This window comes from Nelumbo lutea, chromosome 8 (assembly GCF_056320005.1).
Source record: "Nelumbo lutea isolate HS-2025 chromosome 8, American lotus-T2T, whole genome shotgun sequence".
Lineage (NCBI taxonomy): Eukaryota > Viridiplantae > Streptophyta > Magnoliopsida > Proteales > Nelumbonaceae > Nelumbo > Nelumbo lutea.
In genome coordinates this window covers 54,142,613-54,159,231 of record NC_142691.1, presented here as the reverse complement: position 1 = coordinate 54,159,231, position 16,619 = coordinate 54,142,613, and the positions used below count along the sequence as shown (strand labels likewise).

Below are 16,619 nucleotides of genomic sequence, written 5' to 3'. Positions count from 1 at the left end.
TTATGGGCAATATTAATTGCTGCCTGGTTATCACAGTATAGCATCATGGGTTCTTCTGCCCGTACACCAATTTCTTCTAACAGAGAATGGATCCAGAGAAGTTCTGAAACTCCATGTGCCATGGCCCTGTATTCGGCTTCAGCACTTGATCTTGCCACTACTGTTTGTTTCTTATTCTTCCATGAGACTAGGTTACCCCCAACTAGGGTGCACACTCTTGAAGTTGATCTCTTGTCATCAAGGCATCCTTCCCAATCTGCATCTGTATAAGCCTCTAGTTTCAACTATCCATGATTAGTGAACAATATGCCTCTGCCCGGGTGTCCCTTCAGATAAGCAAGAATCCTGTCAACTGCCTCCCAATGCTAGACTCGTGGAGCATGCATGTATTGACTTACTACACTCACTGCATAGGAGATGTCTGGTGTTGTCATACACAAGTATAGCAGACGACCCACAAGTATCTGATATCTCCCAATGTTCTTTATTGGTTCACCTTCGGATGCATTGATTTTATGGTTCTAATCAATAAGGGTGCTAATTGCCTTTGTTCCAAGCTTCCCTGTCTCTTGAAGAAGGTCCAAGACATACTTCCTTTGTTCCAAGGTTCCTTTTCAGACTATCAATCTCACTCAGGTCATTCCCAGTGACAACAATATCATCCACATAAACAATTAGGACTGACACCAAAGATCCCCTACACTTCACAAACAAAGTGTGATCAGATTGAGTCTGAGTGTATCCAAAAGCAATCAATGCCTTTCTGAATCTGTCAAACCATGCTCTAGGAGATTGCTTCAAACCATAGAGTGACTTCTTAAGCTTGCATACCTTTCCCTTACCAGCAGGAAGATCCATATACACTTCTTCTTGTAGATCCCCATTTAGGAAAGCATTCTTCACATCCAGTTGAAACAAGGGCCAAGAGTATGAGGCAACAAGAGAAATAAGTATCCGAACGGAGGTCATCTTTGCAACTGGCGCAAAGGTCTCTAAGTAATCAATTCCATAGGTCTGTGTGTACCCTTTTGCAACAAGTCTTGCCTTATACCTTTCTATACTTCCGTCTGCCTTATATTTTCTGTGTAAACCTATCTGCATCCAACTGTCTCTTTGCCTTCTGGTAGGTCCACAATGTCCCATGTCTGATTTTTAATCAAAGCTTCCATCTCTTCCTGCATAGTTGTCTTCCACTCAGGTTTGGAGAGAGCCTCACTAACACCCTTGGGTATAGACACTGAATCAAGAGAGGAGAAAAAAACACGGTAGGAAGGAGAAAGTCCACTGTAGGATAAGTACTGTGAAATACAATGAGCAGTACACTTTCTCTTCCCTTTTTTGAGAGCAATAGGAAGATCAAGATTATTTGTAACAGAGTTAATAGGATCAATGGAAACTGAAATAGTAGCGGGACCAAGAGGAATACCTGAATCCAGTTGAGCCGAATCTGGAGTCTCCAAGGGATCGACAGGAAGTGGTGTGAGTTCTGCTGTAGTGGAATCAACCGCCTTGTGAAGTCTCTGTCATGAGTAATGCTGAGAAACAAAATGCAAAGGAGGTGGCAAGGTAGGTGCCACAGGGTGGTGGTCAAGCACAGGAGTAGACACAGGGACTGGAACTGGGAGAGGAATATATTGCTAACTTACTTCCCTAAAACACTCCTCCTGAGAATGATTCTTTGAGAAGAAGTACGTGGATTCAAAAAAGGTGACATCCATGGTAACATATCGGCTCCCAGAGACTGGATATAGCAGTAGTACCCTTTCTGATTCTCTACACACCCAAACACCCTGAGAGGAATATGAAACATATCCCCCTGAGGAAAAAGAAGACTGAATGGAGTGCTGTTGTGAGAACTGCATCACCCCAAAACCGAACCGGAACTATAGATGTGATCATCATGCTTCTTGCGGTCTCAACAATGTGTCTGTTCTTCCTTTCTACAACACCATTCTGCTGTGGACTGTAGGGGCAACTGCTCTGATGGACAACACCATATTCTAACAGATATGAGGCAAGAGGTCTTTCAAAATATTCTCTGGCATTGTCAGATCTGAACACCTTTATTCTTGTTCCAAACTGTGTTAGTACCATCTGATGAAATTGCCTCACCAAGGATGGTACCTCATCGCGGGATTTCATCAGGTAAATCCAAGAGTATCGAGAGAAATCATCCACAAATAAAAAAAAATAGCGATAGCCTCCCATAGAAGGAACATGGTAAGGGCCCCACACATCCGAATGAATAACATCAAAATAAAAAGAACATCTTTTATTACTAGGTATAAATGAATGTCTACAATGCTTTCCAAGTTGACAACCTTCACACTCTAGACTTTACAGACTAACAGACTCAAAAAGTTTTGGGAACAAAGAACTCAACGAAGAAAAAGGTAAATGACCCAAACGGTTATGCCAAAGCATAATTTGACTCACAGATCTTGACTCACTATCCCTACTGACATGATGACTCTGATGAGGAGGAAGTACATCCAGGAGGTAGATTTCATTCACTTCACGACCACTCCCAATCGTCCTCTTTGAATCTAGACCCTGCAAAATACAACGTCCAGGAGAAAAAAATACTGAGCAGTTCAGGTTCTTAGTCAAACTACTAACAAATAACAAATTAGTACTCAATCTAGGAACATGAAGGACAGAGGGTAGACAAATAGAATCACTAATCTTGACAGATCCCTTCCCAGCAATAGGAACATGGGATCCATCAGCTGTGGAGACCCTGTCTCTGCCAGAACAGAGCAGGTAAGAAGAAAAAATAGTGGAGCTATGGGTCATGTGCTTTGATGCTCCAGAATCTATAATCCAAGGAGGTCCCTCCTTACCTGAAGTGGAAACATAATTTGCAGTGGCGTGTGAACTACCTATGTGAGCAAAGGAGGTAGAGTGGACTCCACCAGTGCCACCTGTACCTTGTTGTCCGCTTGCGGCTGAACTGGAACTGGCTGTATCCCGTTGGTTCAGAAGTAGCCCATACCTCTCAAGTTCGGTCCTTACTGCAGTAGTTGCAACAGACTCCAAAGCAGTTGTAGTAGGAGGGGCTGGAGTGTCACCAGTAACTACCATGTGTGCATTGCCCTTCTTATTTTTCAATCTACTCGGCACAAGATGTGGGTGAAGCTTCCAGCAAGTATCTCTTGTATGTTTAGGCTTCTTATAGTAGTCATAGATCATATCTTTTTTGTCTTCTTTCTTGATTTCACTGCCACTTTGTTTAGGTTTCACAACACTTGCCATAGCAGACTGATCAGAAATGAGATTTTTCATCATCACATCCCTCCTGCACTCCTCCCCTGACACAAAGGCATATGCTTGGGAGAGAGTGACACTATCCCTGGAAAGAAGATGTTGTCGTGCAATATCATACTCAAGACTAAGGCCAACAAGGAATTCAAACACCCTATACTTCTCTAGATGTTTCTGATAGGTAGCTGCATCCTTAGTGGTTTCCCAAGCAAATGTCTCTAAATGGTCAATCTCCAGCCACAGGGTTTTAAGGACAGAAAAATAAGCTGCAACAGATCTATCTCCCTGTCTTGTAGCAATAATCTGATTTCTCAGTTGATAAGCCCTAGCAACATTCTCCCTCTATGAATAGGTTTCTGCAACCCCATCTCATATCTCCTTAGCTGTATTTGCCCATAAAAAATTTTTACTTATATGTGGCAACATGGAATTACACAACCAAGTCATCACCATATAATTCTCCTGCACCCACCGGGAGTTGCTAGTTTCGGGTTTCACCTCTTCACCAGTGATATACCCTAATTTCCCACGAGCTCCAATGGCCATCTTTGCAGATTGTGACCATTCCAAGTAATTTGCACCATCCAACCTAACTGTAGTAACGGTCCCAGCCCCAAAGGGGTCTCCAGCACCTCCTCCCATTGGTCCAATTTCACTCCCGGGCTTATTTTCAACTCTGTGGCCCTCCATGCTTCTCAAAAAAGGTAAAGAAAATAACTAAAATTTGCATCAAGATCAAACAAAACACCTTTTGGAACCAACAACACTTTCTTGGTGTCCTGGACTTTCTTCCCACAAAAGATTCCTTTTCTGTGGGATGAGAGAAGAGAGAGAAGAGGCAGCCGCCCTCCCTAGAAGCCTCCAAACTAGGTAGGACTTGAACCGCCCCTTACAAAAAACTCCAAGGAACCCTAAAAAATTAGGGCACCACTTCCTAGGTAAAAAATGAAGAGTCCAACAAAAATAGGACTCTTCCCCTTTCTCCAGTTTTTCCTGATTCTGATGAGAAACCCTAGACCAACTACAGGGCACACAGATCCATCAAGAAAATCCAAAAACTAGGCTTACCTGAGAGCTTCGATCAGCCTCTTAAATCACCATGCAGTCGTCCGATCTAGGGCTGCATGAGAGAACAACTTCAAGAACCTTCGGCCTGCTCTGATACCAAGTAGAAATCACTATTTGCGGATTCAGTCAAAGCTTCTTGTGAAAGAAAGAGGGGGAAGGTGGAGATTTCAGCAGTAGAGAAGGAAGGAGAAGAAAAGAGTAGGAGGTCAGCCAGGATTGTGAGAAAAGTTAACCCTAGCCGCCTACCTCTCATTATATTTATATTTAACTTAAAGATGAGATATTACAAGGATGCCCTTAGTAGGGCGACTACTAAAACTGAATAGTCACAACTTTAAAAAATATAAACTAATGGGCCTAGGCCCAACAACTTCCTAACTAAATAAAAACAAACTAAAACAAAACCAGGCCACTCAACAAATAATATTATGGAATTAAATGGACTCTATTTATGGGTTTTACAGTTAATTAATTGATTGAATCAATTATGGATTTCATGCATGTGATGTATGGATATGTGATGTGCTACGAACATGGGTCACAAGCACTTGGACCATGCTGATACGATAGTGGCTCTTTCGCACACCATGGCTGAATGCACATCATTGCCACGGTGTCCTTAAGATCATTGGATGATCTCCCTACGTGGTGGGCCCCACACCAGTTTCCTCTCCAAAATGAACCGTGTAAAATCCTAGCCGTTTAGGGCCAATCTAAATTTGGCTTTATGAAAGTCAATGGAAGCCACTTTGGTTTGACCTAAATAAATCTAGGGCGTAATTATTCGTTCCCTCTTGAAAATATAAGTGCATGAGATTCATATGATGAACTCTCTAAAGGCCTTCCATCATTAGTATGAAGGTTGGTTGTATTGGTGGGTGGAGATGCACCATAAAATTGGGCTATCCATCTGCTAATGCAATCAGTTTGATTGCTTCATAAGATGATAGGGGCGTCATAGACCGATGTGGGAGGGGCCTATCCTAAAATGGAAGACTCTCTCACGGTACCTTGGCGTTTACGAATATGGTGGGTAAGCACTTACTGGACAGAAAGGTTTAACCTAAAATGGTAATGAACCTTGTCTGACAGAGGACAAAGGGAAAGCTCATTAGATGAGTGGATATGATCCTTCACAGAAGGTAGTGGGGTTATGCAGCTGAAACAGTTGGTTCCATGCACTGTATGTGATTTCCCACATTTCCAGAGACATATTTCTCAGTCTCTGTCACTGAGATAGGAAGGAAATCTCAGAGATGCCCAAAATAGAAATGGAACATAGATTAAAAGACATATCTATGAGGTACTCATGAATCAATTTAGGTCGCGGACTAATAATCTGCCTTGCCTTTTATCAAAAATGGCAAACGGACAATTCGCCAAGTTGTTGGACGATAACAAACTTAAGGGCCCAAATTATGCTAACCGGTACCGTAACCTCATGCTGGTATTAACGTCTGAGAAATTGGACAAGGTTGCTAAGAACCCTGCTCCGGATCATCCGAGTGATAGGGCTTCTGAGGCACGTAGGAAAGAGTATCAAGAATGGGAAGATAAGAATTCTCTTGCTCGGTGCTACATTATAGCCTCCCTCGACAATCCGATACAGAGACAATTTGATCAAATCGAAGTGTCCAAGGATATCCTGGATAGTCTGAGGACAATGTATGAGGAGCAGAATTATTCTACTCGTCAGAAGGTCTTGAAGCTGTTCATGACCGCAAAAATGACCGAGAGCCAGATGGTTCATGACCATTGTCTCAAGATGATGGGTTACATTAATGAACTGGAGGCACTTGGGTCAGGGGTAGATCATGTCACCAAAGTTGATGCCATCCTAAATTCCTTTCCTCCCTCCAATTTTATCATGAACTACAACATGAATAAGTTAAATGTTAGCCTTCAGGAACTCAACAATATGTTGCAGAGGGCTGAAGAACTAATCAAGAAGGATAAACCGATAGCCATGCTTGTTGAAGGTGGCAACTCGGGTAAGAAGAAGAGGAGGGCAAAGAAAAAGCCTCAGAAGAATACTAGCAAACCGAAAAAGCAAAAGGACAAAGCATCGGATGCCCATCACTTATGCAAACAGACCGGCCACTGGAAGAGGAACTGTCCTCAATATCTGGAGACTAAGAAACAAGGTAATTTTGAATCTTTTATCATAGAGACCAATTTGTTGGTCACTTCTGCTTCCTGGTGTATTGACTCCGGGGCTTCGACTCATGCATGTAACTCACTGTAGGGGTTCAAGATAAGCAGAAGACTGAGTGACGAAGAAGTGACGCTCTACTTAGGGACTTTTGCAACAGTTGCAACTACAACCATAGGAATTGTAGAACTAGTTTTCATAGAAGGAACAATTGTACTTAAAGATTGCCTTTTCGTACTTAATTTAAGAAGAAATTTGATTTCTATCTCAAAATTGTGCATGGGTGGTTATTCTATCTTATTTAGTAATGTGATTACTATTAAACGGAATAACAAATTCCTCACATACGGAGAACTTGAGAACGGTCTCTATGTTCTCCATCCTTCTCCGGAAACAAACATTACCGAAACTACGTCGGATATAATCCCCAAGAAGAGGACTCGTAATACAGTTAATCCCACGCGCCTATGGCATTACCGACTTGGCCACATTAACATAGATCGTATCACAAGGTTGGTAAATGATGGTCCTTTGGATTTTCTAACCGTAGAAGATCTTCCAACCTGTGAACCTTGCCTTCAGGGTAAGATGACGAAGCGGTCATTTACCGGTAAGCCTGAAAGATCTATAGGCACACTTGACCTTATACATATTGATGTATGTGGTCCCCTAAATGTTAGGACATGTAACCAACACATTTATTTTATAACATTTACTGATGATTACTCACGGTATGGTTACGTGTACCTAATGAGACATAAGTATGAATCTTTTGAAAAGTTCAAAGATTTCAGACAAAAAGTCGAGAAACAGTTAGGGAGAGAAATTAAGACCCTTCAATCAGATCGAGGTGGCGAGTATCTCTCTGACGAATTCAGGGACTACTTAAAGGACAATGGGATAGTATCACAACTAGCTCCTCCTTCTACACCACAATTAAACGGTGTGTCAGAAAGGAGAAACCGAACTCTATTAGATATGGTCCGATCACTTCTCGTCCACTCAAAGTTACCCACATCCTTTTGGGGTTTCGCATTAGAGACTGCGATTTACGTGCTGAACCGGGTTCCAACCAAATCCGTTCCTAAGACTCCATATGAGCTATGAACCGGTAAAAAACCAAGTGTGAGACACTTGAAGATTTGGGGTTGTTTAGAACATGCTAAAAGAACTAGTGCTGACAAATTGGAATCCAAGACCAATCATTGCCTATTTGTAGATTACCCAAAAAGCTCTGTAGGTTACTTGTTCTATGATCCAAAAGAGCAAAAGGTGTTTTGCAGTCGAAATGCCCACTTCCTAGAGGAAGATTACATCCTAGATAATCTTCATCAAGAAGTTGTTCTTGATGAGGAGAGCCCAGGGGTAGTGGGAGATGTCCCACCAGCTCCAGAAAATAACCAACCTAGAAGATCTACCCGGGTTTCTAGGCCTCCAGTTCGTTACAGCTATGACCAAGAAAGTTACTTGGTAGAAGCCACGACCAATGAGGAGGATCCCGTGACTTATTCAGAAGCTATGTTGGACATAGATCCCTTGAAGTGGGTAGATGCCATGAAAGCTGAGATGGACTCAATGGAGACCAATGGAGTCTGGACTCTAGTAGATTCGCCCTTGGGGTAAAGGCAATTGGTTGCAAATGGATCTATAAGAGGAAGAAGAGCCTCGATGGTAAAGTTTAAGCCTACAAGGCTCGTCATGTGGCAAAAGGGTACACTTAAAAAGAGGGAATCGATTATGAGAAAACCTTTTCGCCTGTGGCCATGCTTAAATCCATTAGGATCCTGCTAGCTGTAGCAACGTACCATGACTACGAGATTTGGCAAATGGATGTCAAAACTGCGAAGCTGAATGGAAATCTTACTGAAGATATCTATATGCAGCAACCGCAAGGTTTCATAGCTGCATGTCAGGAACACATGGTATGTAAACTCAATCGATCCATATATGGACTTAAGCAAGCTTCTAAGAGTTGGAACATCCGGTTTGACTCCACTGTCAAAAAGTTTGACTTTGAGTAAAATCCGAATGAGCCCTGTTTTTACAGGAAGACAGTGGGAGATAAGGTTACATTCTTTGTTCTATATGTAGATGACATTCTACTCATTGGGAATGATGTAGGAATGTTAACTACGGTGAAAGTGTGGCTTTTATAGCAATTCTCCATGAAAGATCTTGGAGAATCCTCCTACATATTGGGTCTTCGACTCTATAGAGATAGATCGAAGAGGATAATAGTATTATCCCAGTCTACTTACATTGACAAGATTGTCTAAAGATACAGTATGGAGAACTCCAAGAAAGGAAATGTTTCTTTTAGGCACGGAGTCACTCTCTCCAAAGGTATGTCTCCCAAGACTCCCGAGGAGATTGAGGGCGTGAAAGAGATTCCTATGCCTCAGCCGTAGGGAGCATCATGTATGCCATGCTGTGCACTCATCCTTACATTTCTCAAGCAATGAGTGTGGTAGCAGATACCAATCCAACCCAGGGCAGGAGCATTGGACCGTTATGAAAAACATACTAAAATACCTTCGAAGGACAAAAGAGTTTTGTCTGGTATTCGATGGTAGTTCACTACAAATCCAGGAGTATATTGATGCCGATTTTCAGTCGGATCCAGATGATAGAAAGTCTACTTCTGGTTATATCTTCATGATAGAATCGTGTTGTTAGCTGGAAAAGCAGCAAACAGGGGTCTACGGTAGATTCCACAACCGAGGCCAAGTACATTACCACAAGTGAAGCTGTCAAGGAAGCCGTATGGATGAAGAAGTTCATTCAGGAATTAGGAGTAGTTTCATCCAACACATCACTCATTCCATTGTTGTGTGACAACACTGGAGCCATTGCTCAGGTTAAGGAGCCACGAGCCCACTCGAATTCAAAGCACATCGAGAGGAAGTACCATGTACTACGGGAGATAGTTGGAAGAGGGGACGTCCTGATTCAGAAGGTAGCATCAGCGGAAAATGTAGCAGACCCATTAACTAAGTCACTGACACAGAAAGTGTTTGAGAAACACGTGGAAAGTATGGGACTCTGGCTTATACCCAATTAGACCTAACTGCAAGTGGGAGCTGTTAAACAGTGTATGCCCTTAGCTCCAATCAGATTGATGTACTTGCTAACATTTATTGTAAATGAATAAAAGTACATAATTGATTCATGTGTTTTGGTGTATTTTTGTGTAATACCCTTAAACTGGACACTTATGAGACTCATGTTAGTTTAGAATCTTCACAGCCGTTGGTTGGGGTGACTTGTCTTAGCTGCCAGGGTGAAACTTGAGGTACATGTAGTGCGGGTTTTCTTGAAACCCTGAACCAGACCAATTTCTAGTATTGCCCTGGACCTTGGAGATAGATGGGCAAAACTGGAATGTTACACCTGACCCCTACACTTGATTATGGTACTGCATTAGGTATCGGATTGGGCCGTCTTTGATAAACCAATCAGTGATCCTTAGAGGGCGTCAAAACTTGGGTATGTTGGGACAGTCCAAGAATTCATCTGAGTGGGTGATCATAGTGACAAGATCAACCTCTTTGTCGGACAAAGTAAATGACGGGGAATGCACTCTCTCTGATGGAAACCTAAACTGCGTGTAGTTGATTTCAAACGTTGAGATTTGTTTTGCAAAATATATTTATTAGATATATACATATATATATATATATATATATATATATATATATATATATATATATTATGGTTTCAAAATGTTTGCAAAAGGTTTTAATCCCCGGGATCCATGTGAGTAGAGAGTGCAACACTGTTCCTTGCAGCCGAGGGAGAGGTCATCTCTTGTCGGGAAGTGTTTGTCTCATTATGGGCTGAGAGGTTAAGTGTAAGACCATTAAGGGTAATACCTGGTGGGCTAATCTTGCATCTGCCCACAGTCCTTGGGTTTTCATAAGGTGGCTGGACCCAATGACCATTTAGTGTAAATGTTGGGCCCATTAAGAGCCCATGGTGATGGACTCAGGGGTTCATTGTCTCCTATAGTGAATTCAGCCAAAACTTGTAACAAAGGCTGGGCTAAACCCATGTGGTTGATGTGTAGATCAATGTTTGGGTCCCACGCCATACAAAGAGAGCCAACTGGGCAGCAGGTTAAGAGGTTAAATGAGCACATAAACTTAATGGGCCTAAAGCCCAATTCGAACTGGGCTTAAGTCAGTTAATTAAAAGGAGCCAAGATAGGATTTATAATCTGATTAGGATTAGCTGAAGGATAAGATAAGTCTTATCCATTCAAGAGTCCAGATCCCAATATCAGATTTGCACTAAAGAACTCTCTCCTAATTAGATTAGGAGGCTGATCCTGAGAAGGCTATAAATAAAGGGGGTGAATTCCTCAATTATATACATCACATCAATCTGTAGAGTTCTTCCCTGTTCTTGCCACCCCTACCTAGTTCGATCTCTACTTGTGGGAGTGATCAAGATTTGTTCTTTATATTGCTTCTTGGTAGAAGAAGCAATCTGAAGTCGTGCTCATGACCCTCTACTCCATTCTTGCTGAAGAATTCGGTTTTTGCTGAAGAGCCGTCTTGCTGATCCTACTTCTCTACACACTGTGTCATCTTCAGTGGAAACGGGTTTTGGTTTTCTCCTTGGGCGTGAACACCTTCATTGGGAGTTACTGTTACTTCGTATCAGGTATATCCCTCTCCTCCCTTTTAGTTTCAGATCTAGTCCAATTTGGTTCAAGATTGATCCTTGAAAATGCAGTTTTCTAAAATAGGGAATGAGATTCCCAGATGGGAGAGAGAAATTTTTGAAATTTCGCCCTACCTTCCTACAGGGTTTGGCCATCCATGTGATGGATCTCTCATCCCTTCAGTCAAAACATAGCCTTTGTGAAGATGTTAGCAATTTGCATGTTGGAGGCTACATGAGGAAGAGAAATAGACCCCGCAAGAAACATGTCTCTAATAAAGTGAGAGGCCACCTCAATATGCTTAGTCCTCCCATGAAACACAGGATTTGATGCAATCTTGATAGCACTAGTATTATCCTCATAGAGATGAATAGGTGTAGGAATGGGGGCACCAAGATCCATAAATAGAGATTGTAGCCAAACTACCTCACTAAACACAAAAGACATTGCCCTATACCCTATTTTAGTGGAGAACTTGGAGACAGTCTGTTGCATCTTGCATTTCCAAGAGAGGAGAAAATCATCCAGAAGCACACACCACCCAGTTGTAGAGAGAGGAGTATTTAGGCAACCAGCCTAATCAGCATTTGCATATGCTCTCAACTTAATGGGTGAAGAGGAGGAGAATAAGAGACCTTGAGTAATTGTGCCACAAATATAACGGATGATCCGATGCACCATGTTCAAGTGAGGCTGACAAGGAGCATAGGCAAACTGACTTACAACTTGAGCAATATGAGAGCTATTAGGTTGGGTCATAGTGAGATAAATAAGAGACTCCACAAGTTGTTGATATAGAGGGGCATCAGGAAAATGAGCCTTTTGATTTGGACAACTTAACTCTAAAGGAGTGTTAACATGTTTATCATTTGTAATGCTGGTTAGTTTCACAATATCAATGGAACATTTTTGCTAGCACATAAAATATCTCCGAGCATTATGACGAACTTCCAAACCCAAGAAACAAGTAAGAGGACCTAAATTCTTCATGTGAAAGGAGTAGTTTAGAAAAGACTTTAGCTCACAAATTTCCTCACCATCATTCCCAATCAACAACATATCATCAACATATAATAAGAGGACAGTAATGCCTTAAGGTCAGAGAAAGAGAGAGTAGTTAGAGGAGCTCTGATTGTATCCCGCCACAACAACAACAACCTAGAACCTTTCAAACCATGCTCAGGGAGCTTGCTTCAACCCAAATAAAGACTTTTTTAGCCTGCAAACAAGAGAAGCATCACTACAATATCTAGGAGGATGCTTCATATAAACAATCTCCTTCAATTGACCCTGAAGAAAGGCATTCTTCACATCTAACTGGTGAACTGACCAAGACTGAACAACAAACAGGGCTAAGAGGACACCGATTGTGGTAATTTTAGAAATTAGAGCAAATGTCTCCTGATAATCAACTCCATGTTCCTACTTGTATCCTTGAGCAACCAATCAAGCCTTATACCGGTACAAGATCCTAGGTGTCATTCTCATGTAAAGCATGAATCTTTGCATCCATGGCCTCTTTCTAGTATGGACTACTAACATCTTGCTGGTATGAATGCAGAATATCTGTGGAAAATAAGATAGTGGAAAAAAAGCTATGGTTTGAAGGAAAACCATAGCGGTCAGGTGGTCGAGAAATATGAGTGGAACGACAAAGAGAAATGGAAGAACTAGTATCTGAGGAGGGAATATCATTTCTATTCGTGTGATTATGTCACTTGCTGCCCATTTCTCTTGGCCTTTAAATTAGATGGATGTGAAGAATTCCTTTCTTAATGGGGATCTACAAGAAGTGTATATGGATTTACCTCCTAATGTAAGCTTCCCTAACAATGAAGGGAAAATTTTCCGTTTGAAGAAATCTTTGTATGGCCTCAAGCAATCCCCTAGAACCTGGTTCGACAAATTTAGAAATGTTGTTTTGTAGATTGGATTCTCTCAATCTCAGGCTAATCACACCTTGTTCATAAGGTTGAGGGTCAATTGACTGTGTTGATAGTATATGTTGATGACATTGTTGTGACTGGGGATGACATCTCAGCTATCTCTCAGTTAAAGTCTTTTCTTGCTTTAGAATTTGAGATTAAGGATATCGATGATCTCAAGTACTTTCTTGGAATTGAAATTACAAGATTCAAGAAGGGAATCTTCCTCTCTAAAAGAAAGTATGTTCTTGATTTGCTCCATGAAGTTGGGAAATTGGGATGCAAGCCTGTAGAAACTCCAATTGATCCTTATCACAAGTTGAGTACTACTGAAAGATATGCTCTTCTAGACAAAGGGGTCATTAGAGAGTGGTTGGGCCACCTACTTTATCTATATTTGACTAAACCTGATATATCATATAGAGTTGGGGTGGTTAGCTAAAATATGCATGAGCCCAGAACCTTCCACATGAAGGTTGTTAATAGAATCCTAGCCTATTTGAAGGGATGTCTTGGTAAAGGGGCAATCAGGGGCATTTAAAGGTTGAGGCCTACACAAATACAGACCGAGTATGGTTTATTGATGATAGAATATCTACATTCGGTGACTATGCTTTATTGCTCAATCTAGTGTTGAGGTAAAATATAGGGAAAAATGGTCCATGGAGTGTCAAAATTACTCTGGTTGAAGATCTTATTGACTGAGATAGGCATCCAAGCTAATACTCCAATGAGACTTTATTGCAACAATCAAGCAACCATAAACATTGCCCACAATCTGGTGCAACATGACCATACAAAACCTATCGAAGTGGATAGACATTTTATTAAAGAGAGGATAGCAAGTGAAGAGATTTGCCAACTGGCTGATTGTCTCACCAAAGGCCTTCGTCATCCAAAGTTTTCCAAGAACTTAGATAAGCCGACATAATTGACATATATGCTCAACTTGAGGGGGAGTGTTGAGATTGTTTGGGTGCAAGGGTATTCTTGTCCTTTTTGTTCTTTTGTATTTGGGCGCCAATATGAGGGCTTGTAATTTTTCTCAATAGTATAAAATCCCAAGTTTGAGAGAGTCAATAATAACTCTCTTCTCCATTCGAACCTTTTTCTCTTCTTCTCTTCTCTTCTCCTCTTCTTCTTCTTGTTCTCTTCCTCAATAAAACCTGGATATTGTAAATTTTTCATTATTCAATGGACATCTGACCTTTATTTATTTCTATACAATATCTATCTAAAGAAATGTTAGTGACACTTTTTTTTTTCTTCTAGGATGTAAAAGTGCATCTTACACCAAATATTTGAACACTTTGTGGGGATCCATATAAATTGAGACATTGGTTCAAATGTGTGAAATATGTTTAATGCACTTATAATTATTACAGAAACAAGACAATAAAAATAAAAGCCTTGTACTGCTTGCCTTTCATCTATCCTATTCTAAATTCTATTACTTACTGGAATTTGATAACTTAAAAAAGTGAAAGAGCACTTACTATGAGCAAACACAATGGTTGAGAAAGAGAACCATAAAATTGTAGAAAATTGTTGGGAAAGTGTACCCCTAAAATCATCATTTATTCTATGCTCAAGAACCCAGACCACAAAGCCCATGAAGACAAAAAAGGCTCCGATAGTCAACCAGAGATCTGCTTTTAATGGTTTCAAGAAGATCCACATTGTCTTTCTTTCATTTTCTCCAATTGGTGCGACCATTGCGACACCGGAATCCATATATGGCAATGTAAAGTCCACATACAAAGATCGATGTGCAGTTATTGTTGTATCCCCTATCATAGCATCATATTCCTATTTTTCGCACATCACATTGTAAAGGAAATATCATGAACTTGTACAAGGTAAAAGACAGAAAATAAGAAACCTAGGAAAATAAAACAAAAATGCATTTTATGTGCTGAAATGATGTAAACCATTACATTGGAATTCACTTAAAACTTAGATCTGGAATAATTAATATGGTAGCTATTGTTACCCAAACAGGATATTATGGTCTCAGTACTTCTATCGAGAGAGGAAGTAGAAGAGGGTGTTGTAAGTTGTAACTTGTGATGCCTATAATTAACTCCCCCTTTACCTCCATGCGCCAATAAACATATGCTTCCTTAGCAGCCATGCACATTCTGAATGGTTTTAGTTGCAAATTCCCTATGATTGTATCTTGTGGAAAGATCAAGTTAAACTATTTTAGAGTTCATTGGCATGTATGAACATATTTCTTGAATAACTCTCCCTTCAAGAGCTTGTTTCCCCAAGTTTAAACTAAAGAATAATCTTAGTCCAATATCTCACCTCTGTATGTTGTTGTTTCCCTTCAAACAACAGGCCTTAATCTTCAAATTTTTAATATAAAGAAGACAAGAAAATGTTTGTATTTTCCAAATAGAAAATGCCTAGTGAAATGAAATGTCCATCCAAGAAATGGCTGATTTTGGGTATTCAGAATCTTATTTCTCATACACACTCAAGTTTATGTTCTTCCTAATTTCTTTTCTTCTCTTCTCTTTACTACTTTCTTTTCCTGATTCTGATCTTCTTGCCTTTTATTTCTTTGATGCTTTTGTTATTTGTTGAGGATTTTGCGCAGATTTGTTAGTTGTTTTTTTTTATTAGCCGATTTGTTAGTTGTTTTTGTTTGTTTAGATAGAAGCCAGCACCATAACACACTTGTTAGGATCCTTTGGAGTGATGTTTTATGGTTTTTATGTTGTTTTATGTGTTAGCCATCCTATAAGGGCATATTAATCATTGTACTCTCTTTTTTAATTAAAATATAAAATCTAATGGAAAGGGTGGCCAGATCTGATTTGTTCTCTCTTTCTTTCTCAACTTCTCTTCTCTTTCTCTTCTTCCACAACAAACACTTATTTTCTTTACAGATTTTTGATTTAGCAGATTTCTACTTGGTATTAGAGCAAGGCTAGGGTTACTTGGAGTTCTTTCATGCAGCCCTAGATCGGCCGATTGCATGAGGAGATAAAGGGCTGATTGATCTATTTTAGACTGCCTAATTCTTGGATTTTTTGGTGGGTTTCAATCATCAAGAAGGTGATCTATGTTTTGACATCAAAATCAGGAAGAACTAGAGTGCGGGGAAGAGCCCTAGTCAAGTTGGACTCTTCATTTTTTACCTGGTATTGGGCACTCACACTTTTCTGGACTTCTTTAGTTTTCTACAAAGAGCAGTTTAGTTTCTAGCAGGTTTTGAGCCTTTTGGAAAGATCGATTCACCTTTCTCTCCTATGAGAGAAGGTGGGAGAAGAGAGATTTCTCTCTGTGTAGGTTTTACTTCCTTTTGAAAGGTCTTATACCCTTGTGGGTGAGATCAATATGATCTTGGAGGCTTTCTACCTGGTTATTTTTTGTTTTTGAACTGATTGAAATTGAAATGGAGGGTTGGAGTATTGAGCTGAAGTGGACCGATAACCTTAGTCTGGGTGTAGGAAGTACAGTGATCCCTTTGGATTTGAGATTATTACCATAGTAAAATTGATTGGTACAAATTATTTAGAATGGGCACAATTAG

General features: G+C 40.5%; 1 protein-coding gene across 7 annotated transcripts in view; it reads right to left on the bottom strand.

Annotated features, from left to right (window-relative positions):
* LOC148844222 (glutamate receptor 2.7-like) overlaps positions 1–16,619 on the bottom strand; it is a 55,186-nt gene that overhangs the window by 7,407 nt on the left and 31,160 nt on the right. For all 7 annotated transcript variants that reach the window (XM_088956751.1, XM_088956747.1, XM_088956750.1 and 4 more), the window contains one exon: positions 14,572–14,884. In XM_088956751.1, coding sequence (XP_088812877.1) covers positions 14,572–14,884 — 313 coding nt within the window. The remainder of the gene's footprint in view (positions 1–14,571; positions 14,885–16,619) is intronic.